The sequence below is a fragment of the Rhinolophus sinicus genome, linkage group LG03 (genome assembly GCF_036562045.2).
Source record: "Rhinolophus sinicus isolate RSC01 linkage group LG03, ASM3656204v1, whole genome shotgun sequence".
Lineage (NCBI taxonomy): Eukaryota > Metazoa > Chordata > Mammalia > Chiroptera > Rhinolophidae > Rhinolophus > Rhinolophus sinicus.
The window spans coordinates 29,822,889-29,840,571 of record NC_133753.1 but is presented as its reverse complement, the minus strand read 5'-3'; the positions used below and the strand labels follow the sequence as shown (position 1 = coordinate 29,840,571).

At 35.8% G+C, this 17,683-nt stretch overlaps 1 protein-coding gene across 33 annotated transcripts in view; it reads left to right on the top strand.

The window, feature by feature from the left end:
• GPHN (gephyrin) overlaps window positions 1-17,683 on the top strand; it is a 428,300-nt gene that overhangs the window by 220,527 nt on the left and 190,090 nt on the right. For 20 of the 33 annotated variants that reach the window (XM_019733618.2, XM_074327330.1, XM_074327334.1 and 17 more), the window contains 3 exons: window positions 8,352-8,418; window positions 14,384-14,656; window positions 15,976-16,083. In XM_019733618.2, the coding sequence (XP_019589177.1) occupies window positions 8,352-8,418; window positions 14,384-14,656; window positions 15,976-16,083 (448 nt within the window). The remainder of the gene's footprint in view (window positions 1-8,351; window positions 8,419-14,383; window positions 14,657-15,975; window positions 16,084-17,683) is intronic. The other 13 variants (XM_019733621.2, XM_074327335.1, XM_074327338.1 and 10 more) reach the window with 1 other exon arrangement.

Genomic DNA, 17,683 nt, shown 5'->3' with positions numbered 1-17,683 from the left:
AGCACAGGATCAGTTTAGTACATATTTTTAAGGAAACAATTTTGAATCAGAATTATCTCTTTAGATATCTCTTTGGTTCTGGAAGGGAGTTGAGTCTAGCTGTTATCACCTCTGTATCATAACCACATGATGGCTCAGGTATGGACTACTTGTGCAGTCTTAGAAGTATGTATAAAGCAAGGGAGAATTTAACTTACAGTGGCTCTGGATTGGAAGTGTCCCAAGCAATGGACTGAAGTAAATCTTCTCTCGAAGAATTATACTTCAACCTAGATCTCAAAGATTTGACACAAATGAAGTTCTATGGAAATTAGCAGGACACACACACACAAAGACAAAGCATAAGAATTAAGCTACCATCAAGGAATCAGAGACTGAAGGACAAAATCCTTATGTTATCAGACAGAATAAAAATAAATAAATGTAATATATTTAAGGGAACTAAAAAAAGAAACTTGAAAATTATATGCAGGGAACAAATAGTTTGAAAAAGAATGAAACATACATTTAAATATGTGAAATATAATAATGAAAATTTTAAAACTTGATAGAATAGACTACAGATTATACCCAATTGAAGAGAGAGTTTAGGGAACTAGGTGAAAGTATTTGAAGAAATTATCTGGAAGCGGCTCAGATTGACAGAGATATAAAAATGAAGAAGTTAAGAAATGTGGAGGATAGACTGAGAATATGTAAAATATAATTGGAGTTCAGAGGGAGATAATAGAGAATGAAGGGAAGGAAATGTTTGAAATATGATACCAAAAATAATCTCAAAATCTTTAAAGATATCAATAGTGAATTCAGAAACTGAAACAAATCCTTAACAGGATGAATAAAAGGAAATCTATACTTAATACATCATAGTAACATAACCACAGAAAAAGAGATCTTACAAACTGCCAGAAAATGAAATTTATAATATGTAAATTAAGTTTCAATATACGAGGTCTGACAATTAAGTTAACGAACTTGCCACCTGCACTTATGTTGGCAGCACTGTACAAACAGCTCAGTAAGGTTTCATAACCTTGGTATATCAGTGCCTCACAGCTGTGTTCATGTTGACATGTGGCAGTGTCTTGCTGAGTCGCGTTCATTATTGTTGTTGCGTGTTTCTGTGTGCTGTCAGGAGAATGTCTGAGCTTAAATTAAAGCAACAAACAAACATAAATTTCTCTGAAACTTGGCAAGAGTGAAAGTGAAATCAGGGATATGTTAGTCCAAGTTCATTGGGCTAATGCCATGAAGAAAATGGCAATGTACAAATGGATTAAACGTTTTCTGAGGGCAGAGAATGTGTAGCTGTTGAAGAGAGGTCAAGACAGCCAGTAACGAGCAGAACTTATGAAAACATTGCAAACTTTCATCGACTTGTGCGTCAAAATCATCAGCTGACTGTGAGAAGTATAGCAGACCAAGTAAACATCAATAGAGAAACAGGAAAATCTTAACTGAAAATCTTGGGATGAGAAAGGTGTGTGCAAAAATGGTTCTGAAGAAACTCACTGATGAACAAAAGCAAAGGAGAGTCAAAGTTTGCCAAGACCTTTTGGAGAGACAAGATGATGTGTTGGGCTGTGTTATCACTGGTGATGAAACATGGGTGTACCCATACAACCCTGAAACAAAGCATCAAAGTGCACAATGGAAGTCAGCCTGTTTTCCACGACCAAAAAAGTTCCATCAGTCCAAATTAAGAGTCAAAATGATGTTGCTAACCTTTTTTGATATCAGAAGGATTATTCATTATGAATTTGTACCAGCTGGACAGTTAACCAAGTTTATTATTTTGAAGTGCTGAAAAGGCGGTGTGAAAAAGTTAAACGACCTGAACTTTTCACCTACAATTCGTGGCTCTTGCATCACAACAATGCACCAGCTCACACGGCACTGTCAATGAGAGAGTTTTTAGCCAGTAAACAAATGACTGTATTGGAACACCCTCCCTACTCTCTTGGTCTGGCCCCCAGTGACTTTTCTCTTTACATGAAGATAAAGGGAATATTGAAAGGAAAACATTCTGATGACATTCAGGACATCAAGGGTAATAAGATAACAGCTCTGATGGCCATTCCAGAAAAAGAGTTCCAAAATTGCTTTGAAGGGTGGACTAGGCGCTGGTGTCAGTGCATAGCTTCCGAAGGGGAGTATTTCGAAGGTGACCATAGTGATATTCAGCAATGAGGCATGTAGCACATTTTCTAGGATGAGTTTGTGAACATAATTTTCAGACCTCGTAGTTGTAAAAAATGTGCGATTTCTTATATTGATATTATATACGTATTTGCCATTTGTATATCTTTGATGAATGTCTATTGAGGTCTTTAGCCCACTTTAAAATCAGATTGTTTGTTTTCTTACTGTTGAGTTTTAAGAATTCTTTGTGTATTTGGAATAATATTCCTTTATCAGATGTGTCCTTTGCAAATATTTTCTCCCAGTGTGTGTCTTCTCTTCTCATTTTCTGGACATTGTCTTTTTCAGAACAGAAGTTTTTAATTTTAATGAAATCCAGCTTATCAATGATTTTATTCATGGATTGTGCCCTTGGTGTTCTATCTAAAAAGTAATAAATAAGTATATGAGAAGATGCTCAACATCGTATGTCATCAGGGAAATGCAAATTAAAACAATAATTAGACACCATCACACTCCTATTATAATGGCCAAAACGTCTAAGAATGACAACAATAAATGCTGATCTACACACCATAGGGCAAAAGGAACTCTCATGCTTTGTTGATGGGAATGCAAAATGGTACAGTGACTTTGGAAGATAGTTTGGCAGTTTCTTAGAAAACTAAACATACTCTGACCATATAATCCAGCAACTGTGCTCCTTGATATTTCCCCAAAAAAAGCTGAAAATTTATGTCTATACAAAAACCTGCACAGGGATGTTTATAGCAGCTTTATTCATAATTGCCAAAACTTGGAGATAACCAAGATGTCCTTCAGGAGGTAAATAGACAAATAAACAAAGGTACATCCAGACTATGGAATATAGACATGGAGGAACATTAAGTGCATATTACTGAGAGAAAGAAGCCAATCTGGAAAGTTACATACTGTTGATTCCAACTATATGACATCCTGGAGAAAGCAAAACTATGGACATAGTAAAAAGATCAATGGTTGGCAGGGGTTGACAGGGAGGGAGGGATGAATAAGCAAAGCGCAAATGATTTTCAGGATAGTGAAAATCCTCTGTCTGATATCGTAAAGATAAATACATATCATTGTACACTTACCCAAACACATAGAATGTATACCACCAGACTGAACCATAATGTAAACTATGGACTTTGGGTGATTATGATGTGTCAGTGCAGGTTCATCAATTTTAACAAATGTGCCATTCTGGAGGGGGATGCTAATAATAGGGGACGTGATGCATATGTAGGGACAAGGGGTATATGGGAAATCTCTAACTTCCCACTTTTGCTAGGAATCTAAAACTGCTCTAAAGAATAAAGTCTTAAAAAATACCTTTATAATGATGCAAAATGAATTACTTATGTGTAAATCTAGCATGTATAGAATTTGTATGCTGAAACTAAAATATACTGTTGAAAGCAATCAAAGACAATGCCAATAAAAGACGTCAGTTCTCCCCAAATTAATCTACAGGTTTAATGCTATTCTTATAAAAACACTAGCAAGATTTGTGTAGATATAAACAAACTTATTCTAAAATTTATATAGAAAGTAAAAGGAACTAGAACAAATAAAAGAATTCTGAAAAAGAGTAACAAAGTGGCAGAAATAAGTTTACCCAATTCAAGGCTTATTGTATAGCTACAGTAATCAAGATTGTGAGGTACTGCTGGAGAGAAAGGCACATAGAACAGAATAAAGAAGCCAGAAATAGACTTGCACAAACATGCCCAAATGTTTTTTTCACAAAGGTGCAAAAACCATTCAACAGGAAAAATAGCCTTTTCAACAAATGGTGGAGAAATTGGACATTCATAGACAAAATAAGAGTAACAACAAACCTCAACCCAAACTTCACATCTTACATAAAAATTAACTCAAAATGTATCATGAACTTAAAAGATATATAAAACTAAACATTTAAGAAAAAAATAGAAAATCTTCAGACTTTGGATTAGGTGACAAGTTTGTATACTTGACACCAAAAGCACACTCAATAAATATTTTTCTACTGTTTCACCAGTGCCATACTGTCTTAATTACAGTGGCTTGATAGTAAGTTTTCCTCCCCAAATCTCATAACTTTAGTCTTATGAGAAAAATATAGGACAAACTCTATTAATGGAGAACAATACAAAATACTCGAGCAGTACTCCACAAAACTACATCAAAAACCAAGGCAAGTCTGAGAAACTGTCACAGCTAAGAGGAGCATAAAGAGATATGCCAACGAAATGTAATATGGTAATGTGAATGGGATCCTGGAACAGAAAAAGAACACTAGGGAATATATAAATAAAGTATGAACTTTAATTAATAATCGAATCAATATTGTTTAATTAATTTTAAAGAATGTATCCTACTAATGTAAGATGTTAAATATAGGGGAAACTGGGTACAGGTATATGTACTGAGTACAGGTATATGTACAGGCAACTTTCTATACTAGCCTCTCAATTTTTCTATAAATTTAAAAATGTTCTAAAAAATGAATTGTATTTTTAAAGAATAGTAAGTTCAGTTCATTTTAGAGGCATATTCTATACAACTTTCAAGGAATAAATAATTCCTATCTGACATAAATTGTTCCTGAGAACAGCAGAAATATAAACATTTCCTAATTCATGTTGTAAGACTAGGGAAATCTTTTTACCAAAACTAGAAAAGGATAGTAGAATAATAGAAAAGTATACACTAATATCATGGTGAACATGGATGAAAGAACTTCAAAAATAAAATATTAACACAGTGAATCCAGAATTGAAGGAGAGAAAAAATATTCAAGACAAAAATAGCTGAAGGATTTCAGCACAACTGGACTGGCCTTATAAGCAATGTTAGAGGAATTCATTAAGCTGAAAGAAAAGAATACTAATCAGTAACAGGAAAACTGTATGAAAGTGTACATTTCACTGATAAAGATACATATATAGTTAAAACTTAGAATTTAAAAATAGGAAATGCCAACAGACCAATTACCAGTAAGGAGATTGAATCACTAACCTAAAACCTCCCAAAAAACAAAGTGCAGGACCAGATAGCTTCACTGGTAAATTCCACCAAACATTTAAAGAAGAATTATACCAGTCCTTCTCAAAATTAATACCAATTCCTCCAAAAATAAAAGAGGATGGAATATTTCCAAAATCATTTACAAGGTCAGCATTATCCTGCTAGCAAAACTAAATAAGGGCACTACAAGAAAACAGAAGGACAGGTTAATAGGCCTGATGAACATAGATGCAAAAATCCTCAACAAATATTATCATACTGATTAGGATACATTAAATGGATCATACACCATGATGAAGTGGGATTTAGTCCATGGATGATCCAACATCCACTAATCAATCAATGTGATAGACTACATTAACAAAACACAGAACAAATATCACATCATCTCAGTGATAGAGAAAACATATTTGACATAGTTCAACATCCATTCATGATGGAAACTATCAACAAAGTGAGTATAGACAGAATGTATCTCAATATAAGAAAGGTCATATATGACAAGCCCACAGCTAATATCATATTTAGTGGTGAAAAACTGAAAGTTTTTCCTTTAAGATCAGGAACAAAACAAGGATAACTACTCCTCTGCCACTTTTAGTCAACATAGTACTGGAAGTCCTAGCCAGAGCAATTGGGCAAGGAAAAGAAAAAAGTCACCCAAATCAGAAAGGAAGAAATAAAACTGTTTATATTTGCAGACAACATGGTATATATGCATATAGTAAACCATAAAGACTACCAAAAAAGTGTTAGAACTAATAAACAAATTTAGTCAATAAAGTTGCAGTATACAAAAATCAATATATAAAAGTTACTTGCATTTATATGCACTAATAATGAAATATCAGAAAGAGAAATTAAGAAAACAAACCCATTTACAATTGCATCAAAAAGGATAGAATGCCTAGGAATAAATGTAATGAAGGAAGTGAAAGTTCTGTACTCTGAAACACTTCTGTACAGCAAAGGAAACCATCAACAAAATGAAAAGGGAACCTACTCAATGGGAGAAAATATTCCCAAATAATATATTTGATAAGGGGTTAATATCCAAAATATATTTAAGAAGTCATATAACTCAATAAAGAAAACAATCTGATTTTAAAATGGCAGAAGATCTGAATAAACATTTTTCTAAAGAAAACATCCAAATGGCCAGTAGGTACGTGAAGAGATGGTCAATATCACTCATCATCAGGGACATACAAATCAAAACCACAATGAGCTATCAACTCACACCTGTTAGAATGGGTATTATCAAAACACAAAAATAACAGGACAATATGGAGAAAAAGAAATCCTTGTACGCGGTTGGTGGGAATGTAACTTAGTTTAGCCACTATGGAAAACTGGAGGTCCCTCAAAAAATTAAAAATAGAAGTACGATATGATCCAGCAATTCCACTTCTGGGTATTTATCCAAAGGAAGTGAAATCACTGTTTGGAAAAGATATCTGTACCCTCGTGTTCATTGGAGCATTATTTATTTACAATAGCCAAGACATGGAAATAACCTAAGTGTCTATTGATGGATGAATGAATAAAGGGGGGAAAAATATATATATATGTGTGTATCTCCAATGAAATATTAAGCCGTAAAAAAAAAAAGATGGAAATCCTGCCACTTGCAACAATATGGATTGACTTTGAGTGCATTATGCTAAGTTAAATATGTCAGACAGAGAAAGACAAATGCTGCATAATCTCTAAAAAATATCCAGACTCATAAACACAGAGCACAGACTGGTGGTAGCCAGAGGCGGGGATTGAGGAGTGGGTAAAATGGGTGAAGGTGATTAAAAGGTACAAACTTCCATTTTTATAAGATGAATAAATCCTAGGGGTGTAAATAACAGCATGGTGACTATAGTTAATACCATGTTGCATATTTGAAAGTTTCTAAGAGAGTAGGTTGTAAGAGTTCTCAACACAAGAAAAAAAATTGTAACTATGTAGTGATGGATGTTAACTAAACTTATTGTGGTAATCATATCATATTACATACATAAATCATTAGGTTATACACCTAAAACTAATACATTGTTTGTCAACTATATTGCAATTGAAAAGAAAAGAAAATGGAAAGTTTTAAATAAATACCTACCGTGTTTCTCCGAAAATAAGACCGGGTCTTATATTAATTTTTGTTCCAAAAGACCCATTAGGGCTTATGTTTAGAGGATGTCATCCTGAAAAAGCGTGCTAGGGCATATTTTCCAGTTAAGTCTTATTTTCTGGTTAGGTCTTATTTTCGGGGAAACAGGTATTAACTCTTCTCTTTATAAATAGGAAAAGAAAAAAAATAGAAAATTTTAGATTATTTCAGAGAGTGAGAGTACAAAATAAACTCAATCATAGAAAGAAGTTCTGCAAAAACGTTTTTACATGTCTTTCAATCGAGCTGCGCAATTTTAGAAATAAACGAATTTAATCAATTGCCTTGTTTTCAAATGATGAAAATGAGATGTTGCCAGGTAAAAGTAACACAGCCACTTACTGGCAGAGCAAGATTCCAACTCTCTTGAAATCCAGGCCTTCAATTCTTATCTCAGCCTTCCAGTGCTTTTCTACTGTTTATGTTTCTTATCTAGCCACTTAGTTTAAAAGTGGCCTGGAAATTTACAATGCTTTCTGAAAGACCTTTTACTTTAAATTGACTTGTTTATCAGTGGATCTGTTAACTGAGCTCTCCAAATTCTCCCCACTGCCATTCATTTGTGAGACACCTTATTTTACTTTAAAATTGGCTGATTTTTTGAAAAGAGCTCATGTCTCACTGAACTCTGAGTACCTTATGTGTTACACTTTTGAACATAAGTGTTACTATGCTAGGCATTTTTTAATACACTCTCTCAATGAAATCTTACAACTATATGAGATATAAAGGACCTGAAATTAGAGAAAGAAGATAATCAGGACATTGTTTATTTAAAGTGGCTAATTTATTCTGATTCCATGTTCAACACATTTTTCCCATCCACCACACTAACCATTATTGTAAAAACCCCAGTCAGGTTACTTGATTTGTATAGCAACTGGTGAATCTCTAGCCACAACAATTTTATTTATAAAACAGTTGTTCACAAGTAAAGTACAGTGATATTTGTTGTTGAATGTATTTAAACCACCTTTCATTGCAATTTAGTATTCATCCAGTTTCTCTTTCCTTTCAGACCTGTATGTGGAATCAGAGGGAAAACTCTCATAATTAACCTGCCAGGTAGCAAGAAAGGATCTCAGGTAAGAAACCTTGAGATTTGTATGGTTTAGTGTACAAAGTTTTGACTGGCTGAGTTAGCCAACCAAAAAATTGGAGCACTCCACAAGACTGCCCTCACTTCTGACACCAGTTGCAATACAGTGCATTTCCAAAGCCACTCTCAGTTTCAATTATTCACCAGAAAGACTCACAGAACTCACTGAAAGAAGGTATACCCCTGGTTATGGCTTATTACAGGGAAAGGATACAGACCAAGTGAAGAAGTTGCATTAGACAGAGTTAAGGAGAGTTACTGAATGGGTAGCTTCCATTATTATCCTCTTTTTGTGGAGTCATGAATGCATTGATCTCCTGGCATCAATGTGTAACAACATAGGGAGTATTGCCAATCATGGAAGCTCCAAGCCCTTTGATGTCCCAAGTTTTTAATGGGGCTCATCACATACTGCTCAGATGGCTGACTTTTGAGCCCTTCCCAGAAGTTGGACTGATACCTTTAGTATCCAACACTTTCCAGAGGCAAAACAGATACCACATTGCCCAAAGCACCCATAATAAATCACACTATTAGAATGTCTGGTAGCCAAAGTCCCTAGTACAAAGATATGCCTATCACTTCCCAGTAACTGAGGTCAAAGGCCAGTCTCTCTTTTGAATAAAGTTAATTTTTTATTACACAGCTAACCCCTGGCCTTTGACTGTACATCTACAGAGGGTGCCAAAAAAAATGTATACACATTTTAAGGAAAAAACTATTAAAATTATGCTGATGGTAACCACTTTGAGCACCTCTTGTAATTAACAGAAGTCAAACGTGACATGTATTCATCTTTGGTTATTGGTATATATTGAGTATTACACTTAATACAGTTTTTTCCTTTCTTAAAATGTGTATACTTTTTTTTGTCACCCTCTTTGTATTTACTGTAGCATTCATATTTACAGACACAACAACACTACAAGTGTGAATATGACTAAGCTTTAGAGAAGCCAGTATGGGATTGGGAAAGATTTAGAGAAAGAGCTGATCCATCCTCTATAGCCATTATATACATTTTCTAATTTTCCACTTTGATCTACTGCTATTTGTACTCTGTGATACATCCTCATAGAACTATTTACCATAGAAATTGGTTCTCTTGCTCAGGCCAGTCCTGATGTAATACCAATTTTCCATTGGTATTACATTTTGAGGAGGCTTTTAACTCAGTTTCCCAATACATATGACCATCAATATCAGTATTATAATCTTACTAAAATGCCAATATTATATCACAGTACAGTGGTAGATATAACCTGAAAATAAGTCAGAAGATACTGACACATTATTGGATTCCTACACACACATTAACAGTTAACCTAGTCTGTCATCATATCATAGGACAAAAGTGTCTCACAGAGTGATGCTACTCAGGTTTAAGGCTTGTCAGGTTCCAAAAGCAGGAGTATTCTCAGCACCATATGGCTTTACCCTTCTGGCATCGGTTACACCTAAGCTAAGAAACAATATCATCTCTTGTTCTAAACCCCTTTTGATACACCAATGTAATACTTGATTTTTCTCACTGCATAACCCATTTATTCATTCCTTTACCTTTTCTCCTCTCCTTTTGTACCCACACTTTTCCTTTGAACATCTTTGAATGACACAGTTGATTTGGCCACTATGCCATCCAGATTGCCATCAGTAATACTAGTTTAGCAAGTGCTTCCCGCTCAGTTCATTTCCATTCATGTAGGGTAGGGTTACAAATGTATAGAACTAGTGGGCACCCACAGTTTCTGCCCTGGTGCTAGGACGACTACATCCAGTAGGGGGGAAAAAAGTTGAGATGATGTGGGGAAAAAAGAAAAAATAGAGTCCTAAAGGATAAAGTATAGTCATAACAGCATCCTCCCCCAGCCCTCTTTTCTCCAGAACTGTAGAGGAATCTATCTAGTGTGGACCATCCCTTGGCCTCCCTCATGTTTAGTGTGATCGCACACCAATGAAAGTGTGTACGCCAGCCAGCCCCTCATGTTTTTATCTCCCCCCCCTCCCCGCTTTGAGACAACAAATGTTTCATTTCCCCATTCCAATTTTCTACCAAATCATTGCTCTGTAGATGAAAATGTGTTCTTGGTCTAAAAAAAAGTGACTCCATGGTCGTTGATACAATATCTTCTGTTCTGGTCCTTTTATAGTATACTGAGCAGTTGGATCTACCACTGGGTTAGCAAAGCCCAGGCCAGAGTAAGTGTCTATTCCTGTTAGGACCCATTCGTAGCCTCCAGGGGCAACTGGCATCAGTCTAACTTGCCAGCTATGTGCAGGACCTTCCTCCTGTGGAATCTGCTGCATAGCCCTCTGCTGTCTGTCTCTCTTGTTAGCAGACAGAACAGTTCTTATTCCTCGGTATTTTATTCCTCGGTGCAAGAGAAATATATCTACATTCAGGCCATCTCTGCAGCCCCCTAATGTCCACTCATATCATGGGCCCAGTTAGCCACATCAGACAAGAACAACAATATCTGCTCACCAGTTCCAATCAATTTCCAATTCTGGAAGGGGGTTCTTCTGATGAGCATTAACATGTTCTACTTTACTATACCCTGTTGCATTCCCAGGGCCATGCCCCATACAGGGATCCCGTTAGTAGACCAGTTCTATCATCCTTCTGCCTGACCATCTGGCCAGGCCATTGGACAAGTCCCATGAGTTGGTAAAAACCCAAACATAGGGCCAAACATCATGTAGTTCAGCCTATCGAGCTGATTTGTTTTTACCTTCTTCAATCAGAGTGGCGGCCTTCCAAACAGGATGCTGTCCCTTCACCTTGGAATTGCCATCCATAAACCAAGCAGCTCTTTGTTGATCAATAGAAAGCTGTTTATAGGGCACCGCCCAAGTGGCCCAAGTGGCCATAGGATCCAGCAGCTCCTCAGGTGGTTCCGAAGTCGGCCCTAGGTGAAAAGAGGCTACCTGCTCGTGAGTACCTCCTTGCATTCTCCTGGTAGCATGATGCTGTATCCACCATTTCCATTTTATTATGGAACGTCCTGGCATTGCCTTCCCCATTAGGGCATTTCTCTGGCATTACCTAAGACATTATGGATATTTCAGGTTTCAAGATTGTTTTATGTCCTTTGGTCATAAGGGCAGTCTCCAAATCCAATAGCAAGCTAGAAATTGTCTCTCAAATAGAAATTTTCTGGTCAGAAATCCCAGCAGTTGTTTCTGGGTGGCACTCAGAGGTTTTCTGCTGTAAGTCCCAATCTGTACTCCACACAGGGCTATCATACAGCAAATTAATGACCTGTGTGGGCTCATGCGAACTTATTGATTCCCACTTAGAATATCCAACCTATATTGGTGGAATAGTGGACTTACATGTCTTCTGTTTATAATACTGGGCAGGAGAAGAACTCTCCAGTCAAACACAATATCCATCCCCATAATACAAATCAGGTAAAGGAGACTCACCACTTCACATAAAGTTCACTGTACAAATATTCTAATTTTCATCCAAACTTTTCACTTTAATCCCATTAACTATTGTATTCCTATATCCTCCTAATCTAATAGTACCCCCCATTAGAACTTCAACGGGTTTTAGAATCACAGTACATGGCACTTCCATGTCAAGAAGTCCCCCCTAAAATCTATTCTCTATCCGCCGACCATTTTACCCATTTATGCGCGTATGGCCTTAGATTTCCAGGCCTGAGTTGGGCCAAGGGATCCAGACCCCTTTGTCAGGCCTTATCTTGATTAGATTATGGGACCATCACTTAAGGTGATTCAAGGTGAGGTTTCTTATATTCGTCTTTGCAATCTAGCTTTTTTAATTTTTCAGACTCGGGTAAATAGAGATTTGTTTTTTGTTTAGGACCCTTCAATAGGGATTTGTTTAGAACCCGAAGCCCTCATAACAAACCACATTGTTAGACTGTCCAATAGTCAAAGCCACCAGGCAAACAAAGACACTACTCCTGTCTACTGAACCCACAACAGTGCTACATAAAGTCCTTTGTTTTGTCCCCGTCAATGCTTACTTTATTCATCCATTTCTTAATAATCATTTAAATATTTCCACCCTGCTAGGACAAGTCCCTTGAACCTCTCATTTCTCGTTCCTCATTTTCTTATAAATCAGTCTATAACTTTATCCACTGTTTATTGCTTCAGCATAACTTACTTCCTTTGGAAGCATCTCTGAGGCCAGCAGCTATACATCCAACCAGCCAGAATCCAAGCTTGGCTCAATCTCAGATTCCACCCCAGCAGTCTCCCTTACATTCCTTTTAGCTAGCACAGAAAACAATAACCAAAGCATTGTATATTTACCTTGCTTCTTATTGTTTTGCATTTCTTTATGCATCCAATGACATATAACTCCTTAGGAGTTGAATCTTTCATTTCGAAATTCCATTGCTAACTTTTATCTTCAATAACTAATCATAGCACAGTTGCATTTCAATATTGTGGGTGACCCTGTGTTTATTCAGGCTCTAAAGATTCATTATTCCTCACCCTCTCTTCCTTCCTCCTCCCAAGTCATATGTGTCATGCATCAGGGTCTTTGTAGCAAATCCCTCTTCTAACACCAACTATAAGGAGTTTGGGCCAACTGCAAAAAGTTAGCCATTTACAAAGTTGGAGCACTCTGCAAGACTGCCCTCACTTCTGACACAAATTGAAATTCAGAGGATTTCTAAAACCACCCTCAGTTTTAATGATTCACTAGAAGGACTCACAAAACTCACTGAAGGCTGCTATACTCATGGATATGGTATATTACAGGGAAAGAATACAGATTGAAATCAGCCAAGGGAAGAAGCAGATAGGGCAGAGTCTAAGAGAGGTACTGAATGAGGACCTTCTGGTCATCCTCCCCCATGGAGTCATGACAGCATTCCCTCCTCTCGGCCATGATATGAGACAATACACACAGAGTATTGCTAGCTAGGTGCCTTCACCTTTGCCTTTGGTGTCCAGAGTTTTTATTGGGACTCAGTCACATACTGTCTACATGGTTGACCTTTATTGTATCCCTTTCTAGAGAGGAGACTGATACCTTTAGTCTCTAGTTTCTTCCAGAGACAAAGACCTCATAATAAACTGCATTGTTAGACTGAGTGGCCAAAGGTGAGTGGCCAAAGGTCCTGAAGAAACAAAGACACTCTATCAGGCATGACATTCCAAGGAACTAGACATCACCTCCCAAAAGCTGAGAGTAGGGCCAGACCTCACTTTGGTCAAGGTTAAATTCTTTGCTATACAGTCTTTATCAGTAAAGTGAGTGAGCCATACAAAGAGACATCAAAAGATTAGGCACCCTTTCAGGTATTCCAGTAACCCTCCATAAATTTTAAGGTATTTCTATATATCTTACATTTTAAGGTAAGTTACTTTAAATGCAAAAGAGAAAAACACCTGCCCAAACACTTTCCCCAAATATGTCTGGCCTTATATTCTGATGTTAAAGTTCTCACTTACTCTCTTTTGGTGACCCATTAATGGTAATAGTGGGCACTTGAGCAGGAAATTATTGGCTTTAATGCAGTGTTCTGTACAAACATATATTTTTACATATTGTACCACTTTGCGGAGCTACACTTTATGATGGTAGTCAGATCTTTAGCTCTCTAAATAAAATAGTTCAGTTCTCAGTTGGTTTGTTAGTTCTAGTGCTCTGCTTTAACTAGAAAGGTGAACTGTTTCCTCCTTTTCCCATAATATATCTTTAAACCCCAAAGTTGTATAGAAATTTTTTTTTAAATGTACTTTGTGCTTATATAGCACTGTAGTTCTTCAGCTTATGGAGAATACTGGAATATATGCCATGCTTACTTCATATTTCATATTACAAAGATAATGCTTTAAATATGATTCATTCTTAAAACTGATGGACAGATCCAAAATCACAAATGAACTTGATTGCTTCCATTTTATATGCCTATAAAAGTGCTTCATCTTCATTTTTTTCTTATTCTTGAATACAGGAATGCTTTCAGTTCATACTGCCAGCTCTACCTCATGCCATTGACCTTTTACGTGATGCCATTGTAAAAGTAAAGGAAGTACATGATGAACTTGAAGATTTACCTTCCCCACCACCTCCTCTTTCCCCTCCTCCCACAACTAGCCCACATAAACAGACAGAAGACAAAGGGGTTCAATGTGAGGAAGAGGAAGAAGAGAAGAAAGACAGTGGTGTTGCTTCAACAGAAGACAGTTCTTCATCACATATAACTGCAGCAGCCATTGCTGCCAAGGTAAGCCTGCTGAGAGAGACCCAAAGATCTAAAGGACCCATAGGTAAATGTACTAATTTCATCCCTCCTTCCATCCTATCATTCTGTAAGTTTAATACCTCTTCAAGGCTTCCTTAAAAAAGAACTGGGATACTCATGACACTCCGTAGCTGTTCCTACATAATGTTGAGTCCTTGAAACCTTTGAAGTTTGTTCTTAGTTCTGAGGCATTACAGATACTGCTGTTACCTACCGAAGTAATAGCTGCAGTGATAAATACTGTGACATTTAAGGAGTCTTTGGAGATGTCACTTTTGTTCTCATACTAAATATATACAGTGTTCATATATTCAAAACATCAAATACAATGCACCACAAAAGAACAGAAAACTGAAGATAAGAGACCTTAGATGATTCAAGAAATTAGTTGAAAAGTTTAATAAACATTTTTCAATACAAAGCTTTTCAGCAATTAACTAAGCACTTATTTAAATATAACTTGACACGAATTACCCTAGTGATATAAAGAGGAAATGGATATAATGTATTTGCATTTTTAATTTAATAAAATAATATTAGGACAGTACCAAAGTATTAAAAATACTTTTGAGGAAATTCTGGGAGTAAATTAAGTACCAACCATGAGGTAGTTGAGTAAATTTTGTCATCTTAAAGTCACAGAATATGATTTACATTATTGTCCATATTTAGTATAATCCACCCAGTATGCTTTAAAATCTTCAGAAATTAACATATCACTTTCTGGGAATAATGATTGTTCACTGATTAAAAGCATAAAGATTGAAAATCTAATCACTATGTGAAATAATTCCTAAAGTTTTATGGATCATCCAGATATTTTGGCTATGAGCTTAGCATGAGAGGGTTGTTGTTTTTTGGCAACTTATATTAATAGATTAAAAAGGATCATAGAGATTCTTTTGAAGTGTCCATTCAGACAACCAGTAGGTGGCTCTTTCATTGAAGACCAGATGGTTTTGTCTCCAGATATACTTAATGACCCATTAAGTTCTTAAGGCTAGTAAGTATTTAAGTTGTGTGTGAGGTTTGTTTTGTTTTGTTTTTTTATGGAACCAGTTAGTGAAATAGGTACATTTTAAAATCATTATATGTTCTTTCTCTTTTACTCTTAAATAAAAGAGTAAAAAGTACCATCAATTTCAATCTTTATAAAAAAGCTTATAACATTTGAAATCTGAGCTGATTTGACATTTCATTGTTCCATTTGTTTTCACCCTTTTTCCTTTCCAGTCATTTTGCTTGTATTATTTCATGTTTTCTTGTCACTATATTCATAGTTGTTATGTGTTGTGCATTAGAAGCATCCATTCTACACCAGTCCTGCTGTTATCATGGCACACGGTGAACAGCCCATTCCTGGTCTCATCAATTATTCCCATCATGCAACAGGCAGTGCAGATGAACGGGTAAGACAAAGAGGCTTTGCATTAATGATTTGGCAAGCATATAGCCTACCTCCTACCTTGGAGGTAGGGAATAACATATTATGTGTTTTATTTTGAAAGATCTCCAGCAGTGCTTTTTTGTGAAAATGTAGGTGCTACTGAGTATATTCCATCAAGTAATTTAATAGAGTTTCTCCTATACCTAAACTACTATGATATCATTAAGATTCTGTAGTATGCAGCAACTAGCTTTCATCACAGGACTTCCAAGAAATTCATTGCTCAGAAGTTATTTTTTTTTTTAGCAGTTTCATCTCATACTTTTAAATAAATTACCTGGTTTAATTAAAATAATACCTTTACGAGGATCACTTTATGTCTTAAAATCTAAACAGATTGATCAAGCTAATATTTCATTTGTATGAACCTTGGGTTTTAATTTGCTCATGATTTTACATTTTATTTTTTTTCCCTTCACTGTGTTCTCATTACAGCTACCGTGTTTCCCCTAAAATAAGACCTAAGGAAAATAAGCCCTAGCATGATTTTTCAAGATGACATCCCCTGACCGTAAGCCCTAATGTGTCTTTTGGAGCGAAAATTAGTATAAGACCCAGTCTTATTTTCAGGGAAACACGGTATTTAGAGAGTTGAGTCTTGATACAAATTTTGAGGTACTAATAATCTTCAGATAGAAACTTTTAAGGACACATATCATTTCTTTCTGTCACTGAATGATAGTTTGTAAAAAGTGCCAGGCTAGAAAAGATTAAACTGATAAGTATAACGGACTAAGCAGTGATAATTTAGACCATGACTGCAAAAAAAAAATACATCTCAATATCTTATATGGATATAAAATGAGAAGGAAAAGAAGTAATAATGTAAAATTTGACTGTAAATACTTAGGAAGAACAAGCACCCAGCATTTGGGGGTCATATGGGTGGGTCAGGGGGACTAGTGTCCATAGTTTCTTGGGAGGTATACTATCAAATGAAGACTCTAACCCTTATATTCAACAAGGAGTGCTTGGTTGGAAATAAACTTGGGTTAATCAAAGGCCAAGTAGAAAATTTATGTATTGATTAGTAAAACTTTAATGAGTTTCAGTTGACAACTAGTATGTGACTTCTCCAGATATAGCTTTGTTATAAATTATAAACATTCGAAAATGTACCAAACTTGAAACAGGACTGTCTCTTGTATTCTCATAAAGCAACCACAACAACTATATATAATCATCCTCATTTTCAAATTAAAATATTTGGAAATTTTTTATTCATAACCAAACTTTTAAGTTATATCCTGAGTTTCATATTATTACACTGAAAATAATTTCAGTGACTCTTTTTTTTTCAGTACTCCCAAGAGTTGTATATAACTAGTACCATTCTAGTTTCATGAGAAAGAAATTAATTACCACATGCAATAGAATCCTTACATTACGGTTTCATTCTCTGGAGGAACTAATTGAGAACAGGTATTTAAATGTTCTAACTGGATAGCTTCATGTGGCACCACCCAGAAACTTCTCATTTATTGATATTTAATAATCCTTTGTAAGTCATGTTTATGGTCTTTTTGACAGATAATTCAGTTTTGTAAGTAGACTTATATTTT